Below are 18,777 nucleotides of genomic sequence, written 5' to 3'. Positions count from 1 at the left end.
TGCATCGTGTTTTCGTCTTTATGATTATTATATTTGTTCATACATGTATGTATACATGTTAACATCATGTTGGTTGTATTTTACTGTTGCAAAGACATTGTAAATTTCTCATACTCCGAAAGGGGTCGCTAGAAATTGTTCAAATAAACTTCAAACTTCAAACTTATCGACCACCTCAATAGGTGGACGACGGCGCACCACGTATCATCGCGCATCGGCCACTACCCGATCTGTTTCTACTGAGGAAAAATTCGAGGTGTCACCACGTATCACCACGCATCAGCTGGTATCACCACGAATCACCACTCACCGGCTGGCATCACCTCGAATTTTCGTTGCTAAGCAGTAGAAACACGCTCATCAAGGGGAACGAACGGTGCATGCAACGAGTCCGCGCAACCTGGGGTAGAGGTTACGTGTACTGATTCATGCATGCATAGAGTTCACCATACCAGTGCGCACCTGCTATGCTGATCATGATTGGACCATCGACAGTGATGATAGTGGCGCGCCATATTGCGAATACAGCCCATAATGGCCCAGTCACTGTATATCGCACACACAGCGTCTGGTCGATCGGTCGGGGGCTAGCGAAATACTTTTACGTACGTAGTGTATCCACACAGTACAACTTTAGAGTTCAGTGAGTGTATCCCATTCATCTTCATCGCCTTGAGACCGCTCGTGGTTTTACAGCGCCTACAGTACATGTATACATGTTACAACTACACGTACTGTACTACAACTAGCTACCATACACCGAGTAAATTTATGTGATCCTGTGATGCATGCATGCTGTATACAGATCGAGAAAAAAAAAGAGTATCAAGTAACGTGTGTTAGACCTACGAGTGACCCATCGAACACTGACTGCACAGGTGAGAGTCTCAAAATGTATCTAACGTTAACTCATGACCGTCTGTAGATCTATCTGGTCGCGTCGTCGGGTAGCCCATAATCTTCTGGGCCCCCGTCGTATGTCCGGAGGAGTCTTATTTTTTTGACGTTATCGCGGGATCCAGCCCCGGAGGGGAGACCTCGCCGCTATGGAAGCAGGAGCCCGTCAAAAACATGGATATACGTCGCGTAGTAATTCGAATTGCTACGCGACGTAAATAATTACGTCGTGTCGTTATTCGAATTACTACGCGTCGTAATTCGAATTACTGCGCGACGTAATTATTTACGTCGCGTAGTAGAACAACAAATTCGAATTGCTACGCGACGTAATTCCGAATTCTAGAGTTGTCTACTCAACGACTTAACGTCACGACATTAAATGAATTAGTGTCATGTTGTAATTCCTAATGCTACGCAACGTAAATAATTACGTCGCGTAGTAATTTCAATTACGACGCGACGCAAATAATTACGTAGTGTTGTAAATAATTACAACGCGGCGTAATTCCGAATTACTGCTCAACGACTAACGCAGCGAATTAACGTAGCGACGTTAAATCAACCAATGAAATCGTTCGTTATTTGCTCAGTGATGCATCACGGTGCACGTGCCAAAGGGCTAGACACTCATTTCTATGGAAGCATTTCCTACAGCATGTTTGTCAGTACAGAGAATTTGGTTAGCTGGTATAGAGTTCTACCTTGAATACATTCTGATGCAATGTGGGCCCAATAATTTAGGTTATAAACATTTCATAGGATTGTACTGTCAATGGCATATGGCTCGCTGTATAGCAGGGAGGTGGAAAGGAATTTCCACCACCCTTCTGTATAGTCAGCTCCGGTTTTCACCAGCACGCAGTGAGCGGATTGCATGCGCTTCACTACCTGTTTTTCACACGCTATTACGAACGATCCCATTGGTTGATTTAACGTCGCTACGTTAATTCGCTGCGTTAGTCGTTGAGCAGTAATTCGGAATTACGTCGTGTTGTAATTATTTACAACACAGCGTAATTATTTGCGTTGTGTAGCACTGGTAATTACAAAATGACACTAATTCATTTTATGTCGTGACGTTAAGTCGTTGAGCAGTAATTCGGAATTACGTCGCGTAGCAATTCGATTTACTACGCGACGTAAATAATTACGTCGCGCTTTCGACGTATATCCATGTTTTTGACGGGCTCCTGCTTCCATACGCCGCAAGGCGCGACACTTCGTGTGGGTGGCGGCTGTCGCAGTTAGTCGTTGGCGAAATGTTCCGCAGAGACTGCGTCTGGCTTCACGGATCCCGCGATAACGTCCAAAAAATAAGACTCCTCCGGACAGACGATGGGGGCCCAGAAGATTTATACAGCTGAAAAGGGTCACACGGTTTGACGCCATAGGCCTATCTAGCAGTTAGGGTTTAACGTTATAGATTAGATATCTAAAGGACAAGTCCACCTTCATATACATAAGGATTGAGAGAATGCAGCAATATTAGTGGAACACATCAGTGAAAGTTTGAGGAAAATTGGACAATCCGTTCAAAAGTTACAAATATTTTAAGTATCTGCGCAGTCACTGCTGGAAGAGAAGACTACTAACGTTACAGTGTATGATGTCACATGCGTACAACTATATAAGGAAAATAAAAAGAGAATTTCACAAAACTTTACTTTTTGAATAAAGTGCACATTTCTTCGACTTGCTACTGACGTATGTTAAGGGTAATATTATTCCCCCTGCCTTCTGAAAGAGAGAAATCGAGAGTTCTTTTGTTATGCGACAAAAATTGAAATATATTGAATTTTCTTTATTCTTTCTTTATATCGTTGTACTCATGTGACATCACAAGCTATAGTAGTCTTTTCATCCAGCCGTGACGGAGAAGAAACTTCAAAAATTCATAACTTTTTAACGGATTGTCCAATTTTGCTCAAACTCTCACTGATGTGTTCTACCATTATTGCTGCATTCACTCAACCCCCATGTCTATGAAGGTCAACTTGTCCTTTAACTGCGACCAGCAGCCCCATGCATACGCATAGCGTAATGCTCGATGGGTCTGCGGACTGTAGCATTCAGGATCGTGACTAGTTAGTATCGCAATTCATTTTATTGACCCTTGGCCACATCCTACAGACATCGGCCGTGATAAGGCAAAGGAACGTAACTCAAAATTTGGGCATTTTGAGTTTATGAGCATATGGCTTCTAAATAAATGTGCTCTTTTTAATGGTGAATGTCTCAATTCTCAAATGTTTACCATTTCAGAGATAAAAAGCGTATCTCACACACCTTTTTCACAACTTTGCCGTTTCCAGCTAGGCAAAACAACGTAAGCTGAAATGACAAAGACAGCATTTTCGCTGTTACGGCAAATAAACGTATCTTTACATACACTGTTTTTTCATGGTGGTTTCTCAAGAAAAAAGAAGGAAATTGCGACGCCAAAAGAACGTATGTCATCATACAGCGCTTTGCTGTATAAAATCAGGGCCATGCGCGCTATAGTCAGCACGGCAAAACAACGTATCAACATCGTGGCCATCACAACACACGCTACACTGCATAACTCTATGTGTAAGACCTACGGCTATGTGCTGCAGATCCATTTCAGCCGCGGCAGTGAGTGTAGTGCCGCCGCTGCTGCCGGGCCGCTTGCGACAACAGCTGCAGCAGTGCTGCAGCAGAATACTGGTTGACTGGCAGGCAAGTTGTGCTGCAGTGTGAACCACGAAGTCATGCCAATTGTTCTGTTTTGCAGTCATGGAATGGATATTCTCCTGACCAGTTAATGCTACCACAAAGAAAATCAGCGTTAACACCGGTAAGATATATTTTGTTTTTGTCAGGTCTAAGTTTGATCTAGCCTAACCAGACGCTGTGCGAAGTACGGTGAACGCGATTGGGCTGTACAGAGTAGACGACAGTACGCTTTGCTAGTAGGGTCCAGTACTTTCGATAATAGTTTTCACTAAGATTTAAGAAAACGATGAGTAAAAAAAAAAAAACAATAAAACAAAAAACACAGTAAGCTATGAAAATAAAGAGCAAACTTAGATCTATGAGTATGACAGCCTTTCCTGTCGGTGGGCTTGGCAAAACGTGGCTCATTGGTGTGGTTGTGGTTCTACTAATAAGGACTATGTAAATGTAGGATACTTGTACTACTACTAGTGGTCTAGTAGATCAAGTAGTGACTCTCAAAAGAAATTTACCTATGCGCAAATAAATTAAGTGGACCCCAATATACTGTTATGATCACCGACATCATTCGACTTGAGGTCTTCCACCTCAAATTCAGTTTTCGTCTAAAAGTCTAAAAAAGTAACAGCTTTATAGTAAACAGTAGACTCGACTTCAAGCTAATGACAATAAAGCTTGATACTGATGAATTCCATTTAGTCTTCAGTGGCAACATGAACTGATAGCAGACGATATGTTCTAATAATGGCATTAGCAATAACATCATTACTTTGGCAAGAAAAGTAGGGACAAAAAATAATGTTTTGTCTACATCTTTGGTTAAACACAAGTAGTCTTAGATCTTGTTTGTTATTTCTTGGAAGGATGAAGAATGTGATTGTAGTGTTTTCATACATACAGGAATTTCCCACTTAAAAGTATCCTAATTATAAAGTAATATTTAATGGTACTCTGTACCTGCTAACTATGGAGGCCTGATTTATTTATTTTTTTAAATTCTTTGTGCAATTTTAGTCAGCTGTACATATTCTTTAAAACATTAATTTTTTTTTTCATTTTGATACAATATAATGCATTGTAGCCATGGTAGATCCTATACATGCTATACGTTCCACCCCTCCCCCATAAAAATGTTGAGGGCAAAAGCTCATGGAATTCAAATATTAATTCTTCAGTTAGGTGGTTTTAAATACTATGGAAAGTTCAAATATTCAGACCCAATCGTCTACTTTAGGTGATATTAACATTCGTGTTGAAATACATAATTACTTGCTTGTCTCTCTTTTCAGTGTCCACACCAACCGCCATCCTAGACCAGCACAGAAAAGGAATGCAGTGTATCAAGTACAATACAAGGTACACGTTGAATAATCACCTATTAATTCATACCAAAAAAAAAGTATATAGGAGAAGGGGGCAGAAATGAATCCCACCTTTGTCATTATCACTAGCGACACAAGCCGGCATTTGGAAAAAATTATTTAAAAAAATAAAAGAAGGCAGAATCCATGATGATGACTCTCTGATAATTTGAAAATACCACATTTCACAGTTCATTCCTTAGCGATAAAAAAATAATAATATTAAATGAAAACTGATGAAATAGTAACCATATTCCTTCTCAAAACAAACACACAGCCTTGTGCATCCTCAAGGGGTATTTGTATGATGGTGAATAATAGATATTGTGAGTGTATTTTATTATTTGAAGAGTTTGTTTGCAAAATACGATAAGTCGATATTTGCCAAATGCAGATATTTGCGATTAAGGGTCAAGAAAAATAAAGAGAATAATAAGAAATTGTTTGCTTCTTTTGACCATAACTTCAAAAATGTTCCTTTTTATGGATTGACCAGTATATAATCTAAAAGATATCATTTTGTACTTTATGAGAGAGACTGTACTTCAAAATCTTCAAAAACGGACTTGTCGGTTTTGCGAACAAACTCTTCATAAATACTCATTTTGCTTTTTTAGGAGGGGGGGTCTGTGAGAGAGGATTTGTTACACACAACCATGTCTAATAAAGAATTTAATCACATAATATAACTAAAGCAAAGTTGAAATTCACTAGCTTTCTTTTATGGAAAATACAGAGTGCCTTATTTTATTTTGTGTTAATTATTCTCTTCCGTTTCTTTTTCATTTTCCTGCAGTGGTCTACAGAGCAGTTCGAAAGCAGAGAAAAGAGCAACTATACAAATTTCAGAACAGTTCTGCACGCCCGTCAGAATCTCATGAAAGTGGATTGTGCACTAGATCAGTCAACTCTAAAAGAAAAATAATAACACTTGGATTGTTTATATAGGATCAAGTAAATCTTTCACAGTTGAATCAAGAACTAGCAAAACTCAACTGTGAAGTGTTAATGACTATTCTTACGTTATTAAGGCACAAGAAAGATTATTTTTTTTTTGATATTGATATGATACTGAAGATTCTATTTCGAAAAAAAAAATATGATGAGGGCTTATTGCCCTTTGAAATGATGATTATCAACTTTAGGTAAAACTATCACTTGTTCATATCACCTTATAGTCACCTTATTTCCTGCATAATTTTGATTTATTTTGAGCCTAATCCCTCCGGGAGCTCTCAGACCACGCAGATGTATTGCAGCACAGCAAATCGCTGTTGTGATAAGACGTTTATTGAAATGTGTTTAAAGTGAATACTGTTGCAAATTCTCCCTTCGTTTCAGCTGCCTAATAATTGTTCTTTACCCAAGTATTTATTTCTTACTTCACTTGATCTTCAACAACAGTAAGGATTAAAAATACATTGTGTGCTATTTATAATTTGTAATTTGTAGATGTTCTGATCTTCCAAGGTAAAAATTGATGCGAAGGTCTGATATGGTAATAGTATAACTAATATCCAGGAAAAAAAAAAACAATTATGTTCTGTTCTATTGAAATTGAAAATGTTGTTCCCAGGGTTTTGTTCAACTGTGGTATGTAATAATAAAAGCTACTTTACTCGGGAAGTAAATTACATCTTTTTTTTTATTTCTTCTTTACCATCATGATAATGTTTAGTTACTGCTGAATTGCTTTCCATGTGATAAAAGCATAATGGCATATCAAACTCTATCTTAAATTGTAAGAAGAAAGCGTAGATACCTATTTCATATTTTTAAGACTTGCAAATAATCGAATGATTTCTGTAAAGCTGTTGTCTTTGAGAAACAGATGTACACACATTTTTCACTATAAACCTTTAAGAAGATGTAAATCAGTCTCTGCATCTACGTTTCTGTCATGTCTATCTCAAAGTTATTCTACTGAGAGAATGTTTGCACCTCTGACAAGTCTAAGGTGTGTGTGTGTGTGTGTTTTGTGTGTTTTTGTACTTGTTTGGTTGTGTGTGTGCGTGTGTGTGTGTGTGTGTGTGTGTGTGAGTGGTCAAGTTACACCTAAAAACATTAAAACCTGGATTCATAATTACCTGATAAATCATTGTTATTATTGTTGTTGTTCAAAGAATTGAGGCATATTATCATTAGAAGTTTTAACCTTACGGATACAATTCATGCAATCAACCAAACATCAACAACTTATAACGATAAACAAAGTACACAATATTATTCTTTCTGTTCAAATCCTTTCATCTCAATGGAAATCGTTAAATAAATCAAAGAAAAGATAGAAATTAAAATAGGAGTCTCAATATTAACACATTAAATGCGTGTATGTGTCTTTGAAATGAAGTGTATGTACAGATGTCTATACAATTTATACCCATTTTATTTTATTTGTTTTTGCCAGTTCTCATACAGTCATAATAGTTGCCACTCATGCATTTTCATACTAAAAATTATACATATTTCAAGTTTATCTTAATTGTAGCACATGGCATAAGAAGTGTAATGAAATCCATTTTACAGGCTTTACCCAAACTCGTACTTAAGTTGTCAATGTTAATCCAAATCCATGTTTTTGTTAAAACAACATGAATGATAAACCAAATATAATTATGTTCCCAATGAAAAAAAATCTTACATCAAAAGATAAAAAACATACACTTAAAGATAATAAAAAAGAATGGACATCTCAATAAACTATAAACTGTATATGCAAATAAAGTAAAATAAAAATTTACGGTAATTGGTAGATAACAACTAATTACATTTTAGTACATACTCGGTAAGTTTTCAAAAAAAAATGAAAATGTTCAATTGCATCGATAATTTTGCAAGCTAACGTGTTTTACTATTCCTAATGTATATTTAAAAACACATAACGGGACTTTTATCATCCAGTTAACAAAATTGTCAAAGTAAATAAATGATAGAGATTGTTGCCATTGAGTCGGGATACGTCATTCTGCCTAATTACATTGATGAAAGGGTTGAGGCGCAGATATTTGTAAGTCAAGATACGTTCTTTTGGCATACTGAAGTGGCTTTGCGGGAGAATGCTTACGTGCCGTAAGTCAGGATACGTTCTTTTGCCTAATTGATATGTTGCCGCGTGAGGATTCTCGCACAACGTAAGTAAGGATACGCTCTTTTGGCAAACTAGAATTACTCATCAGCACAGTGCCGTGATTCGGTAAAATGCTGTATCTATTCTAAACATGGCAATTACTCTAAAACGGGAAGTCCTATTTTACTGAAATTTTCCCGAGATATTCTTTATGAATGCCTATAAAACTTGGCTGCTTCAAAAGTGTTTTGCCCCTATGATTGAAAAATGGGAACCAATTGAATTTTCAAACTCGTTTTTCTCAGAACATGATATTCTGAGTTACGTTGTTTTGCCTTATTACGGCCGACATCTTATCCAGTCAATGGATTAGAAATTTGTGCGCATGCGCTGGCCATCAATTCAGTGTAGCTCTCCCAGCTTTTTCTCGACCGAGTAAGTCATCAACTCGAACAGAAAGCCAAAGGGACTATTGACAGAACCAAACGTTGCACGAATTCTGTTGTCAATACTTCCACTTCACTGGTAAGTCTTCAAATTGAATAAATTTTTCGATTCAAAGTTGATATTTGGGCGCGACACTATCTGGTCACGATCCTGAATGCTACAGTCCGCAGCCCCATTACGCTGTGTGTATGGGGCTGGTCGAAGTAAAGGGTTAGATGGTCTCATCAAATTTAGGATGTGGCCAAGGGTCAATAAAATGAATTGCTGGCAAGTCACATCCTGTGCCTAACTACACGCAGCCGCTGTTGCTTCCTGCACAGCGGTCTGGTCAGGCTAATCCTGTAGTACGGCTGTACCGTAGAAGGGGCCACAAAAAGGGGCCCTGAAAAATGCATTTATTCATCCGAAGGGGGTCACGTACAAAAGTTGGTGGATAATGTTCCTTTGGGTGAAAAGTTACCTGTCATGAAAACAGCAACGCCAGCTATTTTGTCCTACACTGTGCAGCTATATGAAACGGGATGGTACACTGTACCTTTTAAATTTCGTTTGGATATATACATTAAAGAGAGCATAAAATTGACGGAAACTGTGCGTGACACACGGAGCGAACACACCGTGATGCGAAGGGTTCGCCCATGCTTGTTCCGCTACGTATTGCGAAAGCAATCCGCATCTCGTTATAACGGAGCACATTTCTTTTGTTTTTGTTGGGGCTCGGAAAAGACTTTGTTAAAACGAAAATTTCGCTATAACCATGTTCGTTATAAGCGAATTTTATACCATGGACATTATGGCGATAATTTTGGGACCAGAAGTTTTACTTCGTCATAACGAAATTTCGTTATAACCATGTTCGTTGTAATGGGAGTGCACTGTAGTACAGAGCTACCAAGTCTCACACGCATTCTGCGTGAGACTCGAGCATTTAGGGGCCATCTCACGATCTCACGCATGCAGACACCCATTTTTCTCAGGCATCGGGCGAAGTCTGCAACTTAGGCCTATAGATAATAATGAGCATAGCTCAAAAGATTAAAATGATAATTGCAATTGAGGTATATTTCCCTTTTGTCTTTCAAAATAAGTAAAAAATAGTCACTTAAGTATGCACCTGATCGCACGGACCATTAAGAGCTTAAAATTGAAAAAGCTCCCTACTGTGGGAGGCCACAGGGGGGAAAAACCCCTCCCACACCCTCGCTCGCGTGCACATTCGCATACCGAGATGCCGAGTCATGAAAATCTCACTCATAAAATTTTTTTGAACTTGGCATCCCTGGTAGTAAAATTTAGGCCTACCCATCAGATATCCAAAACACCAATGCCAGCTATTCTATCCTGTACGGGGCCCCAGACAGTAGCACCAAAGTGCCCCCCACACACACATTGATTCTATTCAGCTGAGAAGGGTCACAGCTAATTTCTTTTGCACTGGAAGTAGTACCCGTCAGATAGGCCTATATCCAAAACACCCAAAGCACAAATGCCAGATATTTTGTCCTTTTACGGGGACATGCAGTAGCCCAGAAAAGCCATCTCACATGATGCGTTTGTTTAGCTGAAAAGTGTCATGACTATTTTCTTTTTAGGCAATTGAACTAGTACAGCTGAGATACACCAAACATCAAGGCAAGTTATTTTATCCTGCACAAGGCCCTTTATCATTTATACAGTAGCCCACAATTACGTGCCCCCATATGTTTTTTTTTTTTTTTTTTTAAGTTAGCTGGAAAGAGTTCCTTTTTCAATAGAAGAAGTAATTTACACAACAGAAATGTCCATAACATCAAAGTCAGCCATTTTATCCTGTACATGATGCATACGGGGCCCTAGACAGACCAGAAGTAACCCCATATGATTTTTAAGGAGAGTCATGACTAGTTAGCTCACCTGAGCCAAAGGCTCAAGTGAGCTATTGCGATCGCCCTTTGTCCGTCGTCCGTCGTCCGTCGTGCGTAAACTCTTTACATTTTCATCTTCTTCTTGAAAACCCCAAGACCGATTTTAATCAAACTTGGCAAGTAGCATCCCTAGGGGGTTAGGAACTCAATTTGTTAAAATGGGCACCATGCCCTACCCAGGGGGCCCCCAGGGGGCCCAAACCCCCCAAAATTATGGAATCTGTAAAAATCTTCTTCTCTAGAACCAGAAGTGATAGAGCTAAGTTAATAGTAATACTATGAGTTAGTACATTGATGACTGTAGTTTCAAATTTGTTCATGGCAGAATCAGGGGTGCCCCCCTTGGGACCCAGGGGTGGGGAGGGGTTCTAATAGGGCCTAAATTGTACATTTTCATCTCCTTTTTTGAGAACCCCACGACCCATTTTCACCAAACTTGGCAGGTAGCATCCCTAGGGGGTTAGAAACTCAATTTTTAAAAATGGGCACCATGCCCCATCCAGGGGGCCCCAGGGGGGCTCAAACCCCCCCAAAATTAAGGAATCTGTAAAAATCTTCTTCTCTAGAACCAGAAGTGATAGAGCTAAGTTAATACCATGAGTTCATACATTGATGACTGTAGTTTCAAGTTTGTTCATGGCAGAATCAGGGGTGCCCCCCTTGGGATCCAGGGGAGGGGATGGAGAGGGGTCCTAATGGGGCCTAAATTGTACATTTTATCTTCTTCTTGAGAAGCAACCCCAAAACCCATTTTCACCAAACTTGGCAGGTAGCATCCCTAGGGGGTTAGGATCTCAGTTTATTAAAATGGGCACCATGCCCAACCCAGGGGGCCCCCCAGGGGTGCCCAACCCCCCCCCCCCCAAAAAAAAAAAAAAAAAAAAAAAAAAATGAAGGAATCTTTGAAAATCTTCTCTAGAATCAGAAGTTATAGAGCTAAGATAATACTATGAGTGAGTACATTAATGACTGTAGTTTCAAGTTTGTTCATAGCAGATCCAGGGGTGCCCCTCTTGGGGGCGGGAGGGGGGGGGGTTGGTTGGGAAGGTCCAAATGGGGGCCTGAATTGTACGTTTTCATCTACTTCCTGAAAACTTCATGATGGATTTTCGTCAAACTTGGCAGGTAAGCATCCCTAGGGGGTCAGGATCTCAATTTATCAAAATGGGCACCATGCCCCACCCAGAGGGCCCCAGGGGGCCCCGATCCCCCCAAATTTAAGGAATCTTAAAAAATATGGGGCCTTATTGTACATTTTCATATTCTACTTGAGAATGCCTGGTCAAATTTTGGTAGAGTTGTGAATAATTTAGATTAGTGACTGCGTGAAAGGTGAACTTGCGATACTCGGGTGAGCGCTAGACCCGCGGGTCTCTTGTTTCTTTTGCAATGGAAGTTGTAGACAAGAGTAGACATACTAAAGCCAGCTATGTAATCCTGTATGGGGCCCTACATATTAGCACTGAAGTGTTCCCCCTCCTGGTTTTATTAATCTAAAATAATAATCATAATAATGATAATGAACATACTAATAACAACAATAACGAGATATGAAAACTCGTCACACTGAGGACGAGTTAGGTGATACGCTTGAGGTCATCAGATGTCGGTCATCTATGATCGACAAAGAAAAGAATGTGATACAGGCACCTTGAAGTTATATTGAGCGTGCATGCGAAACCGTTTCTGTAACCACTCGGCCACGGGTCATCCACGGAAATGGTAAGACAAAAAAAAAAACAATGTATAGATATAACAGGGGAAAAGTCAATGCCCACTCAACAAACGTGGCCGTGTGAACATGTATTGCATTGCTAGACGGAAATGCGGCCTTGTAACGATTGATGTCGCTAGGCCATTTCTGGCAACTTGGGAAAAATACGTCCCGCAGACATACAACCTATAATCGGCCGGTTTTGATACCTTGCCTTTAATCACAATTTTCAGTGTGATGACGTCATCAAAGTACAAAACAATGACATGGACTTGAAAGACAATTGTTCAAAGTACAACACCTCCGTCGTGGTCATTACATACGATGATCGGTTTGAAAAACCCAGCCTGCAGAATTTTGCAGCAGTCTAAGCAATGTGGTCTCCAACACAAAACAGAGGGATTGTGTGTGTGTGTGTATAGGTGCGTTTATATACGAATGTGATTTCTACATGGACGAATGTGTAATACACCATTGAAGAAAAAAAAGTAAAATAGATAAGTATTTTGTTTCGTGCTCTTATGGGGTTCGAACCTGCACGTGTGCAACCTTACGTCTCTGAGACGTCGCCTTTAACCTCTCAGTCATACTTCTCGACGAGAAAATATGAGGAACGTAAGCTTATATGTGAAAGATGAATCAGGAATCGTTTCGTCCACCTTCCATTCTCATTTTCAGTTTTAAGCTGCAAAATTCTCAACCTGGTGAGAAAATATCAACATTGACTTGAAAGACAATTGTCCTAAGTACATGTTCATTGTACATTGTATGTTGTCAGTTTGGTATTGACTTGCCGTTCCAATACTAGAATATGAGGCAGCTATTAGTACCTGTGTGAAATTATTATAGGCATGGTTATCAAATTCCCTAAAATTTCCTTATAATTGCTTTATTTTTACACAGAGTTAAGCTATCCCTTTAAGCTCGTCACAGTTTGATTGAAATTATTTACATTATACATCAATACCGTATTCGGTTCTATAGCTGATCACGTTTGGTAATTAATTAAGATTAATTGTCTAGAATGTGTCATATGGCCAACCTATACACGCACACACACAATGCTAAATGTATGTATCAAACCTCTGTAACACAACTTTGAAGTAACTGTAGGAATTATCACTGCACTTATCATCCATACTTTTTATCACTATCTGAATCTCCACAAAAACCACTAAATGACAAATAATCATCAATACAGAAGACTGACTCAAAGGAACAATTCGAACAGCTTTTTTACAATACATAGCTTGTTACATAAATCAGCAAAAAGTAACCACGACTACATTGTGTTACTGAATTAATATGAACAAATTTCATTTTGTTAAAATATACTATGATTTAAAGTTTGAAAAACCCAGCCTGCCAAAGTTTGCAGCAGTCGAAGCAATGCGGTCTCCAACACAAAACAAAGGGATACTGTGTGTGTGTGTGCGTATAGGTGGGTTTACATGCGAACATGATTTCTACATGGGCGAAGGTGTAGTACTCCATTGAAGAAAAAAAAGTTTTAAAATATAAGTATTTTCTTTCGTGCTCTTGTGGGGTTCGAACCCGCACGTGTGCAACCTCACGTCTCTGAGACGTCACCTTTAACCACTCGGCCATACGTCTCGACGAGAAAATATGAGGAACGTAAACTTATGTATGTGAAAGATGAATCAGGAATCGTTTCGTCCACATTCCATTCTCATTTTCAGTTTTAAATTGCAAAATTGTCAACCTGATGAGGAGATTTCAAAGAATAACATGTATGATTACTGCAGCGTATTGTCTCGGCTACAACATACTTAAGTTTCAGAGGAAATAAAGCAAAATCAGCTGAGATAAAGGTGCTTAAACGTTGTCAAGTAATAAAAGATTTTTAAAAAAATCACCTCCCATAGACATAACACGTGAACTTGTCCGATTTTGCGTCTTTACCTTTAATCACAATTAAAAGTATGATGACGTCATCAAATTTCAAAACCATGACATGGACTTGAAAGGCAAATGTTCAAAGTACAACATATCTGAATTTGGGATAATATTGAGCTTAAACAACAGAGATATGAGCAAATGAATGTCAGAAACAGTACCTTAAAAAAATTAATTCCACTTTTTTGATTTCAGATGATGATATGACGTCATAATGTATTTATGGAGATATTGATACTTGAAACATTATTTCCAATTCATATGTTTTTGTAATATGCAATAAAATGATAGGGTCACCAGACGTTTTAAAGAGCTATGGCGAAATAAACAAAGACATGTTTTTCGCTATATTTCCACATAGACGCGCACTACGAAATTTCAACTTTGACGCCAGCGCATTCCTTTGTTATAGGTCAAAATTGATCGGAAATCAATGGATATTGTTACTTAATGTATCAGGAATCCAAATCTGTCAAAAAATGTCCATTTTCATGTTGTTTACGCCCGAAAATACGGGGACGGACGTGAACGCGCAGAACGCTTAAAATTGTCTGAAACTTCGAGATTTCCCATTGGAAGGTTGTTTTGAGCCTTTTAAAAGTTAAAAGCGCGCGTACGCGCACGTAATGATGTCCTAGGTAATTAGCATTAAAAAGTAAGATAGAGCGTGACTTGAACTTTATGTCCACCAAAAATGATACAGAAATGAACTTTAGTTATGAAGTTATGATCGATCATGTAACATGGTCCGAAAATCACAAAATGGCACCTAGATGACGTCATAGATATGTTACTGTCATGAAAACCTTATTGTGGCTAGATATTGTCATGAGACATGTTCCCTGAAAATGTCATGCTATTCTGTAATGTCATTCTTGAGATATTGACGACACAAAATTGTCCAGAAAGAAAGAAGAATAAAAAGAAACGAGACATGAAACTCGTCACACTGACGAGTTAGGTGATACGCCTGGGGTCATCAGATGTCGGTCATCTGTGATCGACAAAGAAAACAATGTGATATAGGCACCTTGAAGTTATATTGAGCGTGCATGCAAAACGGTTTCTCTAACCACTCGGCCACGGGACATCCACGGAAACGGTAAGGCCAAAAAAAAAAAATGTATAGATATTACAGGGGGAAAAAGTCAATGCCCACTCAACAATCGTGGCCCGCGTGAACATGTATTGCATTGCTAGACGGAAATGCGGCCTTGTAACGACTGATGTCGCTGTGCCATTTCTGGCAATTTCGGAAAAATACGTCCCGCAGACATAAAACCTATAATCGGCTGATTTTGATACCTTGCTTTTAATCACAATTTTCAGTGTGATGACGTCATCAAAGTACAAAACAATGACATGGACTTGAAAGACAATTGCTCAAAGTACAACACCTCCATTGTCGTCATTACATACTATGATCGGTTTGACAGAGTCAGGATGCAACATTTTGCGGCAGTCGAAGCAATGTGGTCTCCAACACAAAACAGAGGGATATTGTGTGTGTGTGTGTGTATGTGTGTGTGTGTATAGGTGCGTTTTTATGAACGTAATTTCTACATGGACGTGATGTCGTGGGGTTCGAACCCGCACGAGTGCAACCTCACGTCTCTGAGACGGCGCCTTTAACCACTCGGCCATACGTCTCGACGAGAAAATATGAGGAACGTAAACTTATATATGTGAAAGATGAATCAGGAATCGATTCGTCCACATTCCATTCTCATTTTCAGTTTTAAACTGCAAAATTGTCAACCTCATGAGGAGATTTCAAAGAACAAAATGCATGATTACTGCAGCTTATTGTCTCAGCTACAACATACTTAAATTTCAGAGGAAATGAAGCAAAATCAGCTGAGATAAAGGTGCTTAAACGTTGTCAAGTCAATGGATGGTTTTAAAAAAAATCACCTCCCATAGACATAACACGTAAACTTGTCCGATTTTGCATCTTTACTTTTAATCACAATTTAAAATATGATGACGTCATCAAATTTCAAAACCACGACATGGACTTAAAAGGCAAATGTTCAAAGTACAACATATCCGAATTTGGGATAATATTGAGCTTAAACAACAGAGATACGAGCAAATGAATGTCAGAAACAGTACCTCAAAAAAATCAATTCCACTTTTTTTATTTAAAATGATGATATGATCACATCATCGAGTTTTCCTGGCAATATTGATACTTGGAATGTTATTTACAATTCATATGCTTTTGTAATATGCAATAGAAATATAGGGTCAACGGACGATTTAAAGAGCTATGGCGAATTAAACAAAGACATGTTTTTTCACTATATTTGCAGAAAGACGCGCGCGCGGAATTTCAACTTTGACGCCAGTGCATTCCTTTGTTATAGGTCAAAATCGATCGGAAATCAATGGATATTGTTATTCAAAGTATCAGGAATTCAAATCAGTCAAAAAAATTGCATTTTCATGTTGGTTACGCCCTCTGCGCGCGAAATTGCGCGGACGGACGCGCACGCGAGAAAATGTTTGAAATGCTTAAAATTGTCTGAAACTTCGAGATTTCCCATTGGGAAGTCGTTTTGAGCCTTTTAAAATTTTGACGCGCGCGTAATGAAGACCTGGGTAACTAGCGTTAAAAAGTAAGATAGAGCGTGACCTGAACTTTATGTCCACCGAAAATGATGCAGAAATTACATCTAGTTATGAAGTTATGATCGATCATGTGACAAGGTCCGAAAATCACAAAATGGTGCCTAGATGACGTCATAGATATGTTACTGTCATGAAAACCGTATTATGGCTAGATATTGTTATGAGACATGTTGACTGAAAATTTCATGTCATTCCGTTATGTCATTGTTGAGATATTGATGACACAAAATTGTCCAGAAAGAAAGAAGAATAAAAACGAGATATGAAACTCGTCAGACTGACGAGTTAGGTGATACGCTTGGGGTTATCAGATGTCGGTCATCTGTGATCGACAAAGAAAAGAATGTGATATAGGCACCTTGAAGTTATAATTGAGTTTGCATGCAAAATCGTTTCTCTAACCTCTCGGCCACGGGACATCCACGGAAATGGTAAGGCAAAAAAGAAATGTATAGATATTACAGGGAGAAAAGTCAATGCCCACTCAACCAATGTGGCCGCGGGAACATGTATTGCATTGCTAGACGGAAATGCGGCCTTGTAACTACTGATGTCGCTATGCCATTTCTGGCAACTTGGGAAAAATACGTGCTGTAAACATAAAACCTATAATCGGCTGGTTTTGATACCTTGCCTTTAATCACAATTTTCAGTGTGATGACGTCATCAAAGTACAAAACAATGACATGGTCTTGAAAGACAATTGTTCAAAGTACAACACCTTCGTCGTCGTCATTACATACTATGATCAGTTTGACAAAGTCAGCCTGCAAAATTTTGCAGCAGTCGAAGCAATGTGGTCTCCAGCACAAGAAAGAGGGATATGGTGTGTGTGTGTGTCTGTGTGTGTGTATAGGTGCGTTTATATACGAATGTGATTTCTACATGGACGAATATGTAATACAAAATTGAAGAAAAAAAAAGTAAAATAGCTAAGTATTTTGTTTCGTGATCTTGTGGGGTTCGAACCCACACGTGTGCAACCTCACGTCTCTGAGACGTTGCCTTTAACCACTCGGCCATACGTCTCGACGAGAAAAAAAGAGGAACGTAAACTTATGTATGTGAAAGATGAATCAGGAATCGTTTTGTCCACATTCCATTCTCATTTTCAGTTTTAAACTGCAAAATTGTCAAACTAATGAGGAGATTTCAAAGAATAACATGCATGATTACTGCAGCTTATTGTCTCAGTTACCACACACTTAAGTTACAGAGGAAAGGGAGCAAAATCATCTGAGATAAAGGTGCTTAGACGTTGTCAAGTCAATGCACATTTAAAAAAAAATCACCTCCCATACAGATAACACGTAAACTTGTCTGATTTTGAGTCTTTACCTTTAATAACAATTTGAAGTATGATGGTAAGTCTTCTCGAACCAAGAGTGTATAACGTAAGCTTCTACGTGAAAGATGAATCATGACGATCACCCGTGACCGACACATCTTCAAAGGGATCAGTTATTAGAAGTGGAAGCCCTCGTGCCAAGCATATTGTCTCAGCAATTCCAAAGCAATGATACCCTTACATTTAGGCATACCATAATTTCCCTCTGAAATCAATGATAGGTATTATTCATGTACAATTGCTTGCCTTGTCCATAAACTTTGCTTTACAAACTTTCAGTGAAACGTGTCATAACATAATTCTGTAACTCCATTAGCAGGGATTGACTTCATAAAGAAAGATATATCAAATTGAACGCTTAGTGCATATAACTAAGGGGGATTTTAGCCTGATGCTCTGTTCTTCGCTGCTCAGATACCAACAACACTCATTACCTACGGCTACGTATAGAGAAACAGCCATGACGAAAATAAGTTTTTCCTTTTCTTTGGTAGATAGACACACAACCCCTTTAAACCACACTATAATTGACATGGAGGGACATGAAAAAGTTCATTACTACTACTAAACAGTGATGCCTTCTACTCATGTGGCACAAGATACCTCTATAGCAACATAAAACCTGTCTACAACTCCGTTATTGTGTCAAACAATAACATCCTGGAATTTCAAAGAGATGAGCGAGACGCCATACACCTGGCCTAGAGTTAATTCATTCAGTTGCCATTCCTGCTCCAGTTGAGTTATGCAAATTATTTTCCGACCTGTCTTGTGACAGTGTAACAGGA

At 38.8% G+C, this 18,777-nt stretch overlaps 1 protein-coding gene across 1 annotated transcript in view; it reads left to right on the top strand.

The window, feature by feature from the left end:
- Positions 1-469: 469 nt before the first annotated feature.
- Positions 470-18,777, top strand: part of LOC139721747 (Fanconi anemia group M protein-like) — a 147,067-nt gene continuing 128,759 nt past the window's right edge. Inside the window, exon 1 of the mRNA XM_071633068.1 lies at positions 470-878. Within this exon, the coding sequence (XP_071489169.1) occupies positions 785-878 (94 nt within the window). The 5' untranslated portion in view covers positions 470-784. The remainder of the gene's footprint in view (positions 879-18,777) is intronic.

This window comes from Diadema antillarum, unplaced genomic scaffold (assembly GCF_040938485.1).
Source record: "Diadema antillarum isolate AM-2024a unplaced genomic scaffold, OU_Dant_1.0 scf00000149, whole genome shotgun sequence".
NCBI classification, from domain to species: Eukaryota; Metazoa; Echinodermata; class Echinoidea; order Diadematoida; family Diadematidae; genus Diadema; species Diadema antillarum.
The sequence above is the reverse complement of the archived record's forward strand: the minus strand, read 5'-3'. Positions and strand labels throughout refer to the sequence as shown.